The following is an 18,366-nucleotide window of genomic DNA, read 5'->3' on the forward strand; positions in this document are numbered from 1 at the left end:
GTCGGTTTGAAGCGAGGCCCAATTTGGACTGAATACCACATCTGTTATACCTTAGATGTTGGTGGCTTGAGCTCCTGGTTATATCTGTTTAATTGTGCTTGGTCCTTTTCAAAATCTTAAACATCAGGGTGTTTATTATCGTTGGTCATTTTCAAGGATGCTATTCAAAACGCTCTTCCCATAATTCATGACTATTGGTTAGAAGAGATTGCACATGGTAAAACCATGTTCAACCCTGAAACTAAGCTCTCAAACAAACGCGTGCCATAATAATTTACAGAAAGCACCACTTTGCTCTTAGAACTTTGATGTTAGTGGCTTGCGGTCACTGTTATATCTATTTAATTGTGTTTGGTCATTCGTAAAAACATTAAACATCAGGGTGTTCATTATCGTTGGTCATTTTCAAAGATGGTAGTCAAAACACTCTTCTCATAATCCGTGACTGTTGGTTAGAAGAGATTGCATATGGTAAAACCATCTTGAACACTGAAATTGTGCTCTCAAACAATCACGTCCCATACACATTTACAGGTTGAAAGCACCACTTTACTCTCAGAACTTTGATGTTAGTGGCTCGAGCTCACTGTTATATCTGTTTAATCGTGTTTGGTCCTTCACAACATACTTAAACTTCACGATGTTTATTATCTTTAGCTCACTGTTATCTAATATATTATGTAAGGGGCTTCCCCTATTTGGATTCCTCATATTTGATTAAAAAAATTCCGTTAGACCTAATGCTAGAGTGAATGAGGTCATGCCAAGTGTCGCTTTTATCTTTTTCGACGAGTCTACACTGCAAGGTTTCATCAATAAATTTTGTAATGAAAATATGATGCATGAGGAATAGTCCAGGTGAGGATCAAATTCAGAATAATATAATTGCTGATTTAAGATCGACAAAAATATCCAATTAGTGGAAAATACATGTAAGCTCAGCAAAACCTCCAATAAAAATAGTTGCCTGAAGTCAAGATATAGCTTCAGCCATCGTTCCAAGGAAAATCTCCTAGGTGGTTCATCGTTAATATCAAAACCTGTAAACGAATTGTGCTTTCACAAACCTTCCATTTGTATTAATAATTACTATAATCTAAAAACACGTGAGCGTCGTACAGAATTATGAAATAAATGTTATTTACACACAAACTTGGATCTACTTGATATTATATAGAATCACATAATAACATAAAAAATTCTTAGACCATTACATCCATTTCAATAATACTAATGATAGTAATGATGGGCATGAAACTAACCATCATATTAATATATCAAATTACTTTCAACGGATACCATGTTCTTCAAATTGCCACTAAAATAACAAAATATAGAACTGTCATACAATTCTCCAAATATGTTATAGCAACCACGAACTAAAAATCGACCCCCCTTGGGTACAATACCCAATTGGAATCATCAAGAGTCAGATGGTGTAGAAGGTGGAACAGGACGTCTATAGTGAGCTAAGTCCGCTCGCATAGCTCCAACCTCGACAAGAAGACCATGTAGAAGCTGACCATGGGCTGCCTGAGTTGTCATAATGGTCTCCATCATAGCATGAAGAGAGGGAGGAAGAGGGCATGTATGCGCTGCATCAACAGTGTCAACATCTATCTCATCATCACCATCCTCGGCAACAACAGATGTGGGATCCCCATGCATGTCCTCATCTTGAACATCTCCAGTAGTAGACCGTACTCGTGGTCTGTTGGATGGACCAACACTGAGGTCGACAACCTTCTTTTGGGCAGTTCGCTGTTTCAGAAATTTGGCTCCTATAGGGGCTTGGATGTGAACCAACTCGTGGGAAGGAAAGTTCTTTAATCCTAAATATTTGAGGACCCTATGGATGAGAACTGGGAAAAACAAAGCATGCCTCTTATACTTGCCCCTACGCACCTTGACAATGGTTTCGATGAAAAGGGAAGGAAAACAAATGGAACTATTGGTGACGAGGGCGTAAAGCAAGATACACCTGTCTACAGGGATTGTATGGATATGAGAGATAGGGAAAATTTTGTGACAAGCTATCCTAAAGAAGATATAATTAAGCTCAGTCAACTCACTTGAGCTAATACTTCGGCCAGAATCCCGATTGTTTGATCGTCCACAAAGAACATCCATAACATCATCAATACGAGGAGACATAGAGTTTGGATAAGTAGGTGTACAAATTATAGGTACATCAAGGGCTTTAGATACGTGCTCCCTAGTTATTGTAAACGGTACACCACGTATGGACGATGCCACCTTGTGACCACCAAGATCCTCATGCACCGATAGATTCGAATAGAATTCTCTAATCAAGTCAGCTGGAGGGGGTTGTATGTTTGTACATAGGGATAGCCAATGCCTAGACTGTAGATTCTCACGAACAAAAGGATGCAGTTCCTGTAAATTGATTTGCCTTTCTCCCCAAATACGCCTACGCTTAATCAAGGTTTCAAAGGTTTGCTCATTTTCTGGCGTGAGGAACCTTAATTGATCAAACACCACTTCAGGTTCGGATGCAGCTTTGCATTTTCCCCTCTTAGTCCTCTTCGGACCCATAACTAATCGATGGTCAGTACTGCAAACACGATCAGCTCACACAAAAACAGAACCAAAATGAAGTTTGAAGCAGAGAACAAAAATTGAAGAGTACCCAAATACCATGTGTAGAAAATCATGCACACAATATACTGTCTAGAGCAGTTTACAACAACACAATGAAAAAACAATATTCTTATTCACGGGTTGTTTAGTTGGTGCAATAATTGTAATGCATTTTGGTCCGAGTCAATAATTTGAAGTTAGAGACCTAGAGTATATAACAGAAGTCTTATTATATAGGAAACATACAAGTGGATTTAGGAACTGACATATTTTCAAAATTCGTAGCTACATGTAGTAAGTTTCACCAGCTTCTACAAAAAACAGAAAATAAATTGCACAATGTACAGTTCAGACATACAACCAGCATATATCTATACCACACGCATATGGAGCCACTGGCAAGTTCATTTTGTGGAAGGAAGACAACCTATGACATAGGCAACCTTACTAACAACAATGCATTTGACTAGCCAAACACCCAATTTCATCACAATCTTCATAGACATAGACATAGAAGTGTGAAGCATCAAAATGCAAAATTTGAGAATAATGCACCAACAATGTGTAATTTCAAAGACAGCAACCGTTAAAAGAGTCTTACTATGTAAAATCCTCAACGAATTTGCGCGGGAAATTATGGGTTCTAGGCGGATGAAGCGAGAGCAATCGAAGATGTAATTTCGGACAGCTGCAAGTTCTGCAGAACTGGGGAAGAGTTGATAAAAATGGGTAATAGATTGTAATGTCCATATAACTCGATTTTCAATAACTCGAGTTACATGCAATCAAATTTTCAGCACAAGGGCTTGCACATAAACCGACTGTCCGTAAATCGAGTTATGTGTAGCACAAATAACAAGAATCCAGTTAATGGTGGAACGGCTTTCTCATAACTCGATACTGCAGACAACGAGTTAATTTCAAATAACTCGATTATACCTAACTTGAGTTATTTTTCTAGGCCCCCAGATATTTGGACTGGTCCAGATGCAGTCCAAGATGAATCGAAGTTTAAAGGTAGCCTGCCACAATACTCGATTCTACTTGAATCGAGTTCTGTGCAGTGGACAATCACAAGAATTCAAATTCCTCGAGATTTGGGAAATCGAGTTACTTTGTACACATGGACCCACCCAGCCCATATATTTGGACTGGTCCAGATGCAGTCCAAGAGGAATCTAACTGTATAGGGCTACCTCACACAAAACCCGACTCCGGTAAAATCGAGTTATTTGCAGTAGAATATCTCAAGAATGCAATTTCTGTGTGTAATGGCTTGCACATAAATGGATACATCATAAAGCGAGTTATTTGCAGAGTTACTCAATTTTGTAGAACTTGAGTTATTTTCACTGGTCTCACCCATAGACCTCTTCTCCCTTAATCTTCCTGGTAGGTGTAATCATTTCTCAACATTAATTTAGTGTGGTATTGACAATAACAAGTTGACTGGGCTTGTTAATTATGATACCTCAATTCATGTGTCTGATCCTCAATTTCCTTGTACAATATGGTGAAGGTATTGTGCTGAAGCTAACATAAAGAATTGCCGTTCATGAATATTTTTGTGATGTGATGTAAGCATTACTTGCCTTCAATAAGAAATTTGTAAGGCTGCCCTAAATTCTAGTGTCATCATTCTGCCATTTTGGGACTGCTACAAGTAGTCTTCTAAGTTGTTCCAAAAATCATGCGGAGCCTTTTTATTTAATATTTTTTATTTACTTTTTTTTTAGTGGTATGATTTTCAATAAAATGTAAGTTTCACAGTTTTCATGAAAATTTCTTTTTCATGAAAATTTCTTGAGAAAATGGATTTAGAAATAATCCAGACTCATGATTCCTTATGACAATGATAGAATTACTTGCATTTCTGCCGTGTGGATGACCCACTTTCATAAGCAGTTAATGGCAGCAGTTATGACAGGAGTCTGACAGATGTTGTTTGCAGGTTTGTTCAGTTCAAAGATGATGTTTTTCTATAAATTTTGGTGTCTTGAATGCTTCCGTGTATCCTAAATCTCTCTCCTATTTTATTTTCCCCTTATATTCATCCTTGCGTTTGCAACACTACTGTTCTTTTGAAGGAATACTGCAACAAAAAAAAAAATATCATCCATTTTGTGTAGATTTGAATGCATCCGTGTATCCTAAATCTCTCTCGAATTTTAATGTTTTTGTACATGCAGGGAGCTTGGCATTGGAATAGTTCCATACAGTCCTCTTGGTCGTGGTTTTTTATCTGGCAAAGGAGCCGTGGAAAATTTGGCTGCAAATAGCGTATTGGTACATATTTCACCAGTATTTTGTGTTATTCATTTGTAAGATACAAAGATTTTTCAGGAAACAATGATATTTTTCTTTGAGTAATGATTCATCAAGTTCATTGAATAAAACAGTACCTAAAACAGTTCCAATTTCATCTATAACATTTGAAAAATTGCTACCAAGTGAAATTTTGAAAATTTAGCTATCAAGCTTTTCAATTTGCCACGTTATATTGATTGACACAATTGATGGATTAACTTCTCACTTATTTTTTAAACATCTAAATTTGCAAACATAAAAAATAATGACTAAAAATTTTAGATTTGGTGTTATTGTATTAAAGTGTTACAATATATACAAAACATACAACAATGTCATCTGAAAAGAACAAAATCCTATAGCAATAACAATGTTGACCCCCCTAAAATAAAATCCAAGAGTCGCCATTCAATGTAATATAATTGAATGACACGCAAAAAGGCCAAAATCCAAACAAAAGCACAGAAAAAAATACAGCATCACATTCATTTTAAAATACATATGAAAGTTCATCATAGTAATTAAAAATTTTCCAAGAGTGAAACTCTAAACATCACAAAAGTACCCGATCAATAAAGTTGCAAACTGGGATGAACAAAATAGGGATGAATAGTAAAGTTGCAAAGTAAACACACTCTAAACATCACATAATATTATCATCACTTTGCATCCACCCTAACCACTTAGTCTTGGCACTTGAAAATGTGGACGTTTAACACAACACCGTCCCTCATAATCAGCTCAAATATGCAAACATCTCCTACTCGCAAACTATTTTCCCTCACAAATGCAGACCAACCAGCTGATACGGCACATGATGAACCCCCACTTCGTTCATAAATGTATAGCTTCACAGGCCATAATCGGTCCACAATCTGGAGCTTGACAGGGAGTATACTTGCTTTGGGGTAGTCCTTGGTAAACCCGTCTCTCGGTAAGTAGTTGATAATGTCTTGGGGTAAACTCTGTACAAGGAATAATAATAGATATTTAACAAATATATTCCAGCAACAAGTATCTAATTGATCTACATCTTTTCACCTAAAAACACAAATAAGAAAAAATCATTACCAACAAAATGTCCAGCCACAAGTATCTAGTGTGACAATCTTTCTAATTGATCTATGAAAAATGATAGTTAATGGGAGTTGCATTTCTAAATTACAAAAATATTCCATTTTAGTGAAGCTAAAAGCTTACCGCACGATCCTTGCCATTAACGTAGGATGGACGCATGATAACAGTGAAAAGGGGATTTTCTGATTTAAAAGCATTGGCTATAACAAGATTTTTAGCTACACCACCGTCTTTCTTAGGATGGGCTGATCCTGAAAGAAGTTGAAAATATGAAGTCATGCACATAAAATTAATAGAGCAGAAGCTAAACAAATCAACCAGTTGCTTACAAAAGTGTAACATTCAAACCTGAACCCTCTCCCCTATAAAAGTGTTTGATGATTTCAACAGAGCTGTCATCACTCTCATCATCTTCGATCCTATGAACTTGGAGTTCGTCGTCTAAAGTATAGTCTATTTCTGTTGCAGTGGCATCAAATATGAGTACATGAAATTGTGAATTTCCTTCATATTTGAAAACCAGCAAGTGCCCCACGGCTACACCATGAGAGCTTGCAAATTCGGACCAACCATTTTGAAACCAAACCCCCCCAGCATGTTGTGTCAACTTGACTTTCCATTTTCTACCATTTGGAATAGTGAGAAAGGCCATATCTGACAGGTCCACTCCAAATTTCTGCACGAACTTATCTGGAATCCGCTGTAAAAAGAATCTCCATAACATAAATGCAGGCTAGGGAAATAAACACATGCAATCAATCCTTATACACAATGCTAGAAAATAAAAGTTTGAATGATGGCAGAATACTTCTTAGTTACAGCCCCCCACCCCCACACAAAAAAGAAAAGAAAATCAAACAAAATAAAATAACAGCCCATGCAACATTGACGTTATATTTAATAGCTATAACAGTAACAAATCTTATGAATTTTGAAACCAAATTATACAACCTAATCTTATAACCAAAATAACCATCAACAGCTGTCAACATTTTACATTTCTCTGTTGTTGTTGAAATGTAAAAAATTTTGGGGAAATGTTGTATTTTGATAATGTGTCTGTGATTTGGTTTTGGGGTGTTGGGGAAACATTGAAGATGACCCACTTTTGTTTATGGGCAGGATTTGGATTTAGACGTACAATTTTTGCCACTTAGCCACTTCATAAGTTTGTGAACTCTAAAAAACAAATGATAAAAAGAGTGAACGATTTCTGTATCCTAGTTTGATCCCAGGACACAGTTTCACAGTTTAAATTGAGTTATACATCTGTGGTGACCCTATAAGCCCTATCACATTTTCAAAAAAATGCCATCTGCTCTTGCTCTGTATTTATTTTTCCTCAATCTCTACCATGCGCTTATCCCTGTTTCATTTTTTGTTCATATAAAAGTGTTCGATGCAAAAGTACTCTGTTATGTGACTGTGTTCTTCTTAAAGTGTAACCTACGTATTGCAAAATGAAAGTTTTTCTGACTACATGTAACAAATGTACATTTTTTCAAGAATCACAAATAAAGAAGATGAAGTGTACGAAGTGTATTAGCATATGATTTTCAGAGGAATCTAGTTTATAAATTTGAGCATACTTACAAGCTTTCCTTCCTGAACAGCATTCGGCAGAATAATCTTGAAAAAGTGTGGGGACCGATCAGCAGGACCATCGTCGTTGTCTCTCCGCCATTGAGAAGCCATTGTTCTGGTTCTCCAAACTTTCGCTGAGAAGAAGTTGAACAGTTGCTGCTTCGTACGTTTGAGCACTAAATAGTGGCCTGGTCATACACATAACCCGATTATTATGAAATCGAGTTATGTGTACTGCGACTAAAAGGAGTCCATGCTGTGCGCAGTGTATCTCAGAGGAATCCATGTTGTGTGTGGTGGTTTGGAAGTAACTCGAAGTAACTCGATATCCTGAACATCAGGTTAAAGTAGAATTACTCGATATTAGAGCAATCGAGTTACATGCGAATAACTCGCTTATACAGAAATCGAGTTAAGATATTTGGACTGGTCCGGAGGCAGTCTAAGAGGAATCTAACTGTAGACAATGTCTTCAATGTATCTCGAAGCTAGAGAAATCAAGTTCTTCTGAACGTAACTCGATAATACGTAAATCGAGTTACGTTGACTGGGCTTCCCGACCCAGCCCAGATAATTGGACTGGTCCAGAGGCTGTCCAAGAGGAATCTAAGTGTAGAAAATGGTCTTCAATGTATCTCGATTCTAGAGATATCGAGTTCTTCTCAACATAACTCGGTAATGACTAAATCGAGTTACGTTGACCAGGCTTCCCAACCCAGCCCAGATAATTGGACTGGTCCAGAGGCAGTCCAAGAGGAATCTAAGTGTAGACAGTGGTCTTCAACGTATCTCGATGGTAAAGATATCGAGTTCTTCTCAACATAACTCGGTAATGACCAAATCGAGTTACGTTGACCGGGCTTCCCGACCCAGCCCAGATAATTGGACTGGTCCAGAGGCAGTCCAAGAGGAATCTAAGTGTAGACAATGGTCTTCAACGTATCTCGATGCTAGAGATATCGAGTTCTTCTCAACATAACTCGGTAATGAGTAAATCGAGTTACCTTGACTGGCTTCCCGACCCAGCCCAGATAATTGGACTGGTCCAGAGGCAGTCCAAGAGGAATCTAAGTGTAGACAATGGTCTTCAACGTATCTCGATTCTAAAGATATCGAGTTCCTTTCAACATAACTCGGTAATAACTAAATCGAGTTACGTTGACTGGGCTTCCCGACCCAGCCCAGATAATTGGACTGGTCCAGAGGCAGTCCAAGAGGAATCTAAGTGTAGACAATGGTCTTCAACGTATCTCGATGCTAAAGATATCGAGTTATTTTCAATATAACTCGGTAATAAGTTAATCGAGTAATACCTGGACTGGCTTCCCGACCCAGCCCAGGTATTTGGACTGGTCCAGAGGCAGTCCAAGAGGACTCTAAGTGTGCACAATGGTCTTCAACGTATCTCGAAGCTGCAGATAGCGAGTTGTTCTCAACATAACTCGGTTATATGGAAATCGAGTTACCTTGACTGGGCTTCACCCAGTCCCAGCTAATTGGACTGGTCCAGATGCAGTCCAAGAGGAATCTAGCTGTGTAGAGTGCTCTCCAACGTAACTCGGTACCCTATAAATCGAGTTATGTTGAACGTAACTTGGATCTAGAGAAATCGAGTAACCCAGATACTTGACAATTGAAAATGGATACAGTCGTAGGGGATGGAAAATGGACTACTACGTAACTCATTATCTGGAAAATCGAGTTTCATTTAGTATAACCTTTCTACTTGTAGTTTTGCTTGCGACTTGCACTGTTCACACCCATTCAGTATCGTGCTTATTCATAGTAAAAGTGGACCTGCTGACAACCATGCTGTGAACAACAAGTCATCCATACAAATCATAACCAACCACATCCATTAGTAACATTCCCCCATTTGCATTATGCGAATAAAAAAAATCATCCATATATACAAGCTTATTTGTAAGTAAAGACATACTATGCATTTAAATCAGTTGATGTACAAAAATAAAAAGTTCCATTTCTGCATTTTAAACATTCTTCACAATTGTAAGTTGAAACTTGGACAGCATCCGCCAACAATGGTTTTAGGCAAACATGGAGTCATAGCATTTGAGTGACACCTTCTTTTTGTTCTTTTCAGAAGTTGCCTCCTTTCTGAGGAGTAGCCAACACAGAAATTAGTATACAACCCATGGTAATTAATAAATTGAATTGACAAATATAGAAGAGCATTCAGGCTTGCCTGCTTAAATGAGGAGCATCTGCAGTTACACCTTGGCAACAATTACAAATCTACAGCAAAACATATACAGTTAGGGAAATAGAGACCTCATGAATACTAGAATATGTACACGACAAACAATAAGATTGAAAGAACACCAAAACTGGGACAAAAGACTTGGAATGGTAATATGTAGGAGTTAAGACTAACTGCTACTACTTGAAGAAGTAATCACAAGATTGCCCAAAGTGGAGCTACATTTGATACAATGGTATTACTATCATGGTTCCGATCTACAAATTACTGCCCACATCTTAATTATAACTCATATAATGTAATATCTAAACATGTAAAGAAGAATAACTTATGATACCCCCCTGTTACTATGATTTGTAATTGTTACCTGCTACATAGCACCATGGCTTGTTGAAGCCACATTTCGAGTTGGAAATGTTCGACGGTTATGACCCTCTTGGCGACACAACCCACACTTCAACTTTGGTCCATTCTCAATCCACAATGAGGTTGGCAACTCCCTATCCTCGTCATCCATCTCATTGCGGATTCTCGTGGACTTGGGCCGACCTTTCTCACGGATCAACCGCTGGTTTGGCATCACGGTTCTCCTTTCTGCTGGCTCTGGCCATTCTAACCTATCTTTTAGTGGTTGGAATATAGGCTCATAGCTATGATACCGTTCTTCAAGGCGGTAGAAATGATCCATATACTCAGTGGCATCATGGTTGTGTTTGGCACAAACTGCTATCAAGTGGGAACAAGGGATCTTGTTTGCTTCCCATTTGCCGCACGTGCATGTCATGTCTATGAGGGAAACCCTATGGGTGTGATCTCCCCCGCCAGTGTTCAACAGTGAAGACTGTGTCTTCACTGTATATAACCGTTGTTGCGCACTCATCCTTCTAACAATATGGAGCTTCGCCTTCTCTTGATTTTCCTCGAACTTGTCATAGGCATATTTGCACCACACTTGCCCCTCTTCCAACTTCTCTAGGGTTTTGTTTCGACGTTCGTCAAAGTATGAGTTCACCTTGTAAAATGTAAACTTCACCATTACAGTTATGGGCAAGCTACGTGCGCCTTTAAGTACCCCATTGAAGCACTCTGACAGGTTGGTTGTCATTGCCCCATATCGGTGCCCATGGTCATGTACAAGTGTCCACTTTTCTTGATTTACCTCCTTAAGATAGTCGTACGCAGCCGGGTTGACATTCTTGATGCAATCCATGGTGTTCTCAAACTTCCTAACTTGATTCGCAGTTGCTGCGTTCCATACCAAGTTCTTCAACGGCACACTATTGAAGTTAGTGTTAACATTGCTTACTAAATGGCGGAGGCAATACTGGTGATGGGTTAAGGGCGATTGCAAGTAGCCCCTAGTGGTGTCATCGAAGCATGATTGTATCCCACGATGCCTGTCGGATATTATACACAAATTGGTGCGGTCTGTAACATAGGTCAACAGGCATGCCAAGAACCATCCCCATGTCTCCGTGCTCTCGCTTTCGACAACGGCAAATGCGAGTGGATAAACCTCGTTGTTACCATCTGTTGCCATTGCTATCAACAGCTTTCCTTTGTACTTGCCATAGAGGTGCGTTGCATCTATGCTTATCACCGGCCTGCAATGCCTAAACCCTCTAATACACGGACCGAAAGCCCAAAACGCAGAGTTGAATATACAAGTCCCCGAGACATAGGGGTCACACTTTAATGTGGTCATAGTATCCGGATCTGCATCAGACAATGCAGCTAGAAATCGTGGCAATTCTGCGTACGACTCGTCAAAATCCCCGAAATACGTGCAACTGCCTTCTGTTTGGCTTCCCAAACCTTGTACATAGTTACATCATGCCCATGCCTTGCATGCAACATACTACGCAAGTCCCTTACCTTTCGGGTTAGGTCTTCCCGTACATACTTCTCAAGTGCAATGGAGATGAACTTTGAATCCATCATCCGCCCATCAGTTGGTAGCTGGAGGGATGAGCAACTATGGGGATCCTTACATGTACTGATAACCCACATCCCGTGCTTCTTGCTGCAATTGGCCCGAATTGACCACAGACATGCCTCATTCTTGCACCGCACTACCAGCCTATTGGTGTCAGACTTGATGACCTTGTATTGCTTATTATGCTCCACAGAGTAGAGGGTCAACACATATTGAACATAGGCTTTATTCTTGAATAGCATCCCCCTTGCTGGGTGGTCACCTTTATGCCAACTTGTAAGATGTCCTGTACCCAATGCAGGTGATGGGTCATTAATATTGTCCCATGTGTTTGATGTGAACCATTCTGGGATAGGAACTGTTGTAAGGCTATCCTCCTCATTATTTTCGATCAGTGGTACATCTAAGACCTCCGCGTCGTCCATTGGTCCATCAGTATCAATGAACTCTTCGTACACATCTCGGCTGGCATCAATATCAATTCCCCCGTCCATATCAGCTTGGACATGCTCATATTTGTGAGTAGACCCTCCCACATCATGTGTATTGGTGGCGCCCACCATTTCGGTGTTGTCCAAATGATCAACCGCACTACATGGTTGATTATTGTAGGGGAAAGGCGTGGCATAGGCAAAGGGAGGATGCAAGTCAACCGACAATGAGTGTGGCTCTTCCACCCGACTGGCATGCTGTGAACTTGCACTACCATGAAACCCAACAGCCTCAACAGTTACATACAAGTCGGACGCTATGAACTGGGGGGTCCGCTTAATCACTGCCCACATCATGTCCACGTCAGCATCGCAACCCAACGGATTTGAGTTGTAGACAACCTGAGTACTCACAAGTTTCTGGGGGGCACGGTACACAATGGATATCTTATGTGACTCCTTGTCCAACCGTAGAGCTTCCATTATCTTCCGGTGCATTTTTCTCAAGTGTGTTTCCCATTTCAACTCAATGAACTTCTGCTTCACTAACTCGCCTTTATAGGACAGCCCATGCAAGTCATGGAAATACTGTTCCCCATCATAGTAAACGTAGAAGCAATGACGACCCATGCCAGACCTGGATAAGGACAATTAATTGTGGTTATCATGCAGAGGATAGGGGGTTATGTTAATGCAACAGTAATTAATCTTTTACAGATGCACTATGATGCTATCCTAATTATAGGTGTACACACTTGATTCGTTTGGACACAAACATTAGCCTTTTAGGGGAGACGTGCCACAACAAAGAATCAGGGTGTTTGTAATATCGCTTGGTAAGGATGCAATATGGAGTAGAAAAATGCAAACATGGTCAGCAAAACTTGTTCACCTCGCAGGCTTTCTTTTTCAGAACCCACACAATAAAGCCTTTCAGAACTGAAAGAGCCATACAATTTAAACCTCAGTATACATTACACATCATTGTTAATATGTATGAATGAATGCATATGCCATCATATGAATTCACCGTACAATGTTTGTTTACATATATGTTTATTTAGAATGATTATATACATATTTCCCAAAAAAATTCTCAAAAATAATTATTATATACATTACTATATCTATACATATTTAGGAACAACATGTATACAATGTCACTATCACACACACACACACACACACACACACACACATATAAGATTTTGATAATGTATGTCATAAGAGCACACAATAATTAATCGTTTTTTGGACAATTTTTTTCAGGATTTTCAATGCATTAACAGTTTTTGCAATTCCTAACAAAATGTTTCAAAAAATTGGTGCCCTAAGCACATACATTATATGTAAACATACCTATACATGTGTGTGTATATATATATATATATACATGTGATCATATATGGGTAGGTAGCTTTGTTTATATTTACATATATTTGCATATACATACATACATACATACATACATATATATATATATATATATGTGTGTGTGTGTGTGTGTATGTGTGTGTATATATATATACATATATTTGGGAATGCCACATATACATCTTATGATATGGGTAAGTACGTTTGTCTATATATACATATATCTATACATACATACATTTATGTATATATATACACACACATAATGTCAGAATAAGACAGTTGTAGAAAGAAATCCAAATTATAAGTAGTTATGTAAGTCAATCCAATTATAAGTAGTTATGTAAGTGAATATATACCTGTCAGGGAAGATGTGCCAGAACAAAGAAGAAGGGGACCATAGCAACAGCACGCCTGGTGAGGATGCAATAATGACAAGGAAAATGGCAGAAGAGTTAGCAAACTTTGTTCACCTCATAGGCTTTCTTTTTCAGAGACCAGACAGTGAAGGTTTTCAACACAGATAGAGCCAGACACGTGCATGGATTCCGAAATGTGGGGAGGGGGACAACATGACTCGATATTAAGGAAATCGATTTTATATAAAACTCGATACCACATAAATCGAGTTACTGTTGACAAGACATATTGAAATGACGGCATTTCAGAAACTCGGTTAATAAGAAGTCGAGTTACATGTAACTCCGCATTTTATGTAGTGGCAGATGTTGCTATAACTCGATTTCTATAGAATCGAGTTTTAGCTCCATTTCCTCTACAAAAGCGCACTTCACATGTTAGAAGGTGCAACCACATTCTAGTGCAAAGAATTCCCACCATTGCGTGTTTGTAGAGCAGGATGGGACGAACCTATGTTGTGTTTAACGGTCGTGTTCCAGGCATATACGACAGTTGGCTAGATGCGAGTAGACAAGTTCATAAATTCCCAAACGCCAATCACAAATCATATAAAGATCGAAGGGAAGCCGAAGCTGCATACATGGAGTATTTGCATGGTAATGGTATGGGCGTGCATGGTGGTGCGTCTACATCGTGGGAAACTCCAAACATATCAACCTCAACTCCACCTAGCACTTCTCAAAGCGAAGGAACCAACTATGGCAGCGGAGACATTAGGAACACTTTGTTAAGGTATCAGTTGGAAGTTGCCATTGAGGAGCGTGACCACGCAAGGAGGATCGCAACGTTGAGTGCAAACATGTTGAATGAAGTGGTGGCTCATGTTGTGGGGGATGATGAAGTTGATGCACCCACGAGACAACGTACGGATGCATGAATGCAAAAGTACGACTTCTTGTTGTGGTATTTAGTAAGATTTGTATACTTGCAAGTAACTACTTTCGTGTGTGCTTTAAGTAGAAGTGTCATCGTTTTCCAATTGTTTCACTGGCAGATATGTATATATGGAAAAATAACCTTATTATTTTTGTTTTTGGACTACTTTGGTCTTATTCGGTCCACTGTGGCTTCTAGGAAAATCGGTGTACTACATTCTATTTACTCTATTTGATCCTATTCAGTCAGCTTTGGTCGTACCCCGTCTATTTGATTCACTACAGTCCATTATTGTGTAGTTACAAAATACTAGATCAGCCTATACACAATGAGCCACGATTAACGAATGTACATGACGTCAAAAACAACAATGAATTGCATAACCTCTACATGAACGATTTGGAAATCCTCCTCGTTGGAGGATTCACTGCAATCCATACCAATCAAAGAAAATTCAAAGTTTAAAAAAGATAGGATTGGAATTATTCATACATAATAAATCGTCCAACATTAGAAAATTATCTAAATTCTTCAAGTCAATTCTGAAAATTTTAATAGCCACAATATAGAAAGTCCAGAACAAAATGACCATGAATAAAAATTGACACCAACCAACTAAAAAAACAAATAACACAGCTATATAAAGGTTCTTGAATCCCAAACACAGTAAATAAAACCCTAAAATTATGATGTACCTTGTAATATTATTCTGAATTAGAAAAAAAATGAACACTTAAAATTTCAAAGTTACGTAAAAAGTGAACATTACATGGAATACTACAGGTTTCAATAGATACATTACTATATCTTCCCTCTAGCTAGCTCCACTGGACAAAACAGGTTCATCTCTATGAGAGTGGTCTTGCCACTGCCAATTCTGCCAACAATACGTATTTTGTGCCCTTCCTCAAATGTGCAACTGATCCCCTTCAGAACAAGTGTATCAGCCTATATTTGATCTGTTTTATCAATGATATATAAAGCCATATTATAAAGCCAAGTTTGAAGCAAATAACACAACTCTCAATCATGTGAAGATAAATACAAAACCAGTCAGATTGGTAATGAATGCCAAAGCATTAGTCCGCTTAGATAAAGTCCGGAAGAGCAACTTCAAATCAAGAATCAATCTCACTTCCGTCAAAAGTGCAGGCATTCCTTTCCCACCAAATACTCCACAGGAGACAAAGAGGGATCATCATGTCTAAATTTTTTAGCAATCAAACCATGTAAAGCACTAAACATATGAGGATTACCCATGTCAACAGTTTGGTCAATTAATCCATGTAGATCAGAAGTCTTATTAAATGCTTCTACCACTTCTAACTTATAGGAAGCTCAAAGAAAATATGTTTGATGATCACCAAACAAACATGTAAGAAGAAAATTTTACAGCATCGTTAGTTTACAAAATCTACAATTATTTTCATTCCCACATGATTTCAACACATTGCAGATAAGGATATATATATATATATATATATAAAGCACAATGAAGGCAAATAAATGGAAAAAATACCTGTATGCCCAACAAAAGTATGTGTACATTTGCTTCCCCTCCAAAGTTTTAAAGTTGTATCACTTGAACCTAAAATCGTGATAGCATAAAAATGAACCCCATAAGTTCATAGTGAAAGACATAGTTGGATCTATGCATTCCAATCTGATGTAACCAGTTCCAACTACCAACAAAATCTAAAACAATATCTAGCAGAACAGTCATCTACTGAATCATATTATACCTGTAACAAGCTCGCCTGAAGGCAGCTTTATGAGTGCTTGGATTGCTGCCTTATGAGCCTCCCAGGATTCTGAAGATTGGCCACTTCTCCAACGTCTTAATGTGCTGTAGTGAAGGAGACATTAGATATTAACCGAAAATTATTGAGAAAAATGCATATACCTTTGTAAGCATAGATAATAATTCAAACCCAAAAAACGGCAATACACAAACAATAAAAGTAACATTCAAACAGTATGCAAATTTTTTAAATACACATTTATTACAGGGGAAGGGGGGTTCGAACCCTAAATGTCTCCGTCGAAAATACCAAGAAATACCATTTGACCTAGAAGTCATTGTAACCTCAATTTAACACCGATATACATATTATAAAGCCAACTTTGAAGCAAATAACTCAACTCTCAATCATGTGAAGATAAATACAAAACCAGTCAGATTGGTAATGAATGCCTGACGGTGGTTCTGTTTTCAACCTTGCATATCAGATTTTCCACCGTGCAAATCAAACCACCAATCTTGAGGCCAACTAAACCACTTTCTTGAATTACATAAATGTAAAATCAAACACATATCATCATATAAGTATCTCTCGAAACTACAAACAAAATTCAACAAAACAAGCCTACCGTGCAAATGCAATAATTATAGGAGTGTGCTCTGATGGTGTGAGTAACCATCGTACAACACTAAGAGTGAGCAGCTTTAAATCCTATTACTTTTCCAACCAGAATAGAAAACACACTCAATTACTTTTTAATTTTTTAACGGATACCATGCCCTCAAGATAATCATTAGGCTGTTTCATTCTGAGTTCAAGCAATGAACGCCTCCATCATTTCATTAAAGCAAATGATGGACAAGATTTGATTCATTGGCCAATGACACACACAACATATATATATATATAGATATACTGAAAATCATAAAATAAGAAGGCTAATTGATGAAAAAATCAATAATCAATTAAATGTTTCTCATTGGGTTCCCAAATTATTACCAAAATGAAAAGCTAATATATACAATGATAAATAACAATTACAAACCCCAAGAAGTGAAAGGAACAAAACATGCACACATAACTAAGATTTTTGCCGTTTTCAGCTTTAGGTAACTTATATTGTGAGCTGCTCTAGAACTCAGAAAAAAAAAAATATAAATTCTATTCTCCAAAGTTCCTACTAACGAACTTGTAATCAAATGTACACAGATCTAATCATTCTAGAGAGGAGGGGATTTAAAGGAGATTAAAAATAAGAAAATGGGAAGGAGGATGTACCAATCTAGGAATTTTAGGGAAGGCAAATCAAAAAATTAGGAGAGAGACACATACCTAGCCAAGCATTGTAGAGACTCAGATAAATGATTTGCTACAAAGGAGTTGGTTCTGCCATTGATCCGCATAAACTTCGTCGTCAAACTCTTTTACAGAAAGTATCAAATTACTTCTTCTTGCTTATCAACAATACCACACATTTGTTTCTCACAAAAATAAAAATAATAAAAAAACAAATTACTCTCTTACAACCCACTTTACTGTAGCTAACAATATACAAAAACACAAGAAAGTTTGGCTTCAAATGAATACCAATCCAGACATTTGTCAAATTGCAATCAAAACTCCAAGTGCAGAAAAACTTCCTAATACATCAATAAATACAATACGCCTTATGGGTTTTCTCCAAAATATCAATTTCTTGACAACAAACACATTAACAGCCAGTATTCTCCCCAAGCAATGATCCAGAAATAGATGCACAGCCACCAAGATTCTCCCCAATTAGTAGAACATTTTGCA

At 38.0% G+C, this 18,366-nt stretch overlaps 4 protein-coding genes across 4 annotated transcripts; all 4 read right to left on the reverse strand.

Annotated features, from left to right (window-relative positions):
- Positions 1-5,591: 5,591 nt before the first annotated feature.
- Positions 5,592-7,680, reverse strand: LOC115952145 (B3 domain-containing protein At4g01580-like). Its single transcript, XM_031069222.1, has 4 exons — positions 7,579-7,680; positions 6,334-6,685; positions 6,109-6,236; positions 5,592-5,873 (listed from the first exon to the last, which is right to left on the reverse strand). The coding sequence occupies exons 1-4, from the start codon at positions 7,678-7,680 to the stop codon at positions 5,592-5,594; spliced, it is 864 nt and encodes a 287-aa protein (XP_030925082.1).
- A 2,480-nt stretch (positions 7,681-10,160) lies between these two features.
- LOC115952147 lies at positions 10,161-11,330 on the reverse strand. Its single transcript, XM_031069223.1, has one exon. The coding sequence runs from the start codon at positions 11,328-11,330 to the stop codon at positions 10,161-10,163; it is 1,170 nt and encodes a 389-aa protein (XP_030925083.1).
- Positions 11,331-11,524: 194 nt separating this feature from the next.
- Positions 11,525-12,787, reverse strand: LOC115952148. The gene has a single exon (XM_031069224.1). The coding sequence runs from the start codon at positions 12,785-12,787 to the stop codon at positions 11,525-11,527; it is 1,263 nt and encodes a 420-aa protein (XP_030925084.1).
- A 2,830-nt stretch (positions 12,788-15,617) lies between these two features.
- LOC115952557 (phospholipase A-2-activating protein-like) lies at positions 15,618-18,045 on the reverse strand. Its single transcript, XM_031069730.1, has 4 exons — positions 17,902-18,045; positions 16,570-16,673; positions 16,347-16,415; positions 15,618-15,786 (listed from the first exon to the last, which is right to left on the reverse strand). The coding sequence occupies exons 1-4, from the start codon at positions 17,970-17,972 to the stop codon at positions 15,776-15,778; spliced, it is 255 nt and encodes an 84-aa protein (XP_030925590.1). The 5' UTR covers positions 17,973-18,045; the 3' UTR covers positions 15,618-15,775.
- Between the last annotated feature and the right edge of the window lie 321 nt (positions 18,046-18,366).

Source organism: Quercus lobata, chromosome 7 (assembly GCF_001633185.2).
Source record: "Quercus lobata isolate SW786 chromosome 7, ValleyOak3.0 Primary Assembly, whole genome shotgun sequence".
NCBI classification, from domain to species: domain Eukaryota; kingdom Viridiplantae; phylum Streptophyta; class Magnoliopsida; order Fagales; family Fagaceae; genus Quercus; species Quercus lobata.

What these genes read in the sequence shown, in the direction of transcription:
- LOC115952147 (XM_031069223.1), bottom strand. Translation starts at nt 11,330, where the DNA reads ATGGCAACAGATGGTAACAACGAGGTTTATCCACTCGCATTTGCCGTT.
- LOC115952145 (XM_031069222.1), bottom strand. Translation starts at nt 7,680, where the DNA reads ATGGCTTCTCAATGGCGGAGAGACAACGACGATGGTCCTGCTGATCGG. An exon ending in TTATAGGGGAGAGGGTTCAG is followed by an intron (nt 6,237 to 6,333) that starts GTTTGAATGTTA and finishes AACTTCTTTCAG; the next exon opens with GATCAGCCCATCCTAAGAAA. An exon ending in TTAATGGCAAGGATCGTGCG is followed by an intron (nt 5,874 to 6,108) that starts GTAAGCTTTTAG and finishes TTCCTTGTACAG; the next exon opens with AGTTTACCCCAAGACATTAT.
- LOC115952148 (XM_031069224.1), bottom strand. Translation starts at nt 12,787, where the DNA reads ATGGGTCGTCATTGCTTCTACGTTTACTATGATGGGGAACAGTATTTC.
- LOC115952557 (XM_031069730.1), bottom strand. Translation starts at nt 17,972, where the DNA reads ATGCGGATCAATGGCAGAACCAACTCCTTTGTAGCAAATCATTTATCT. An exon ending in TCTCTACAATGCTTGGCTAG is followed by an intron (nt 16,674 to 17,901) that starts GTATGTGTCTCT and finishes CCTTCACTACAG; the next exon opens with CACATTAAGACGTTGGAGAA. An exon ending in TTCAGGCGAGCTTGTTACAG is followed by an intron (nt 16,416 to 16,569) that starts GTATAATATGAT and finishes TCACGATTTTAG; the next exon opens with GTTCAAGTGATACAACTTTA.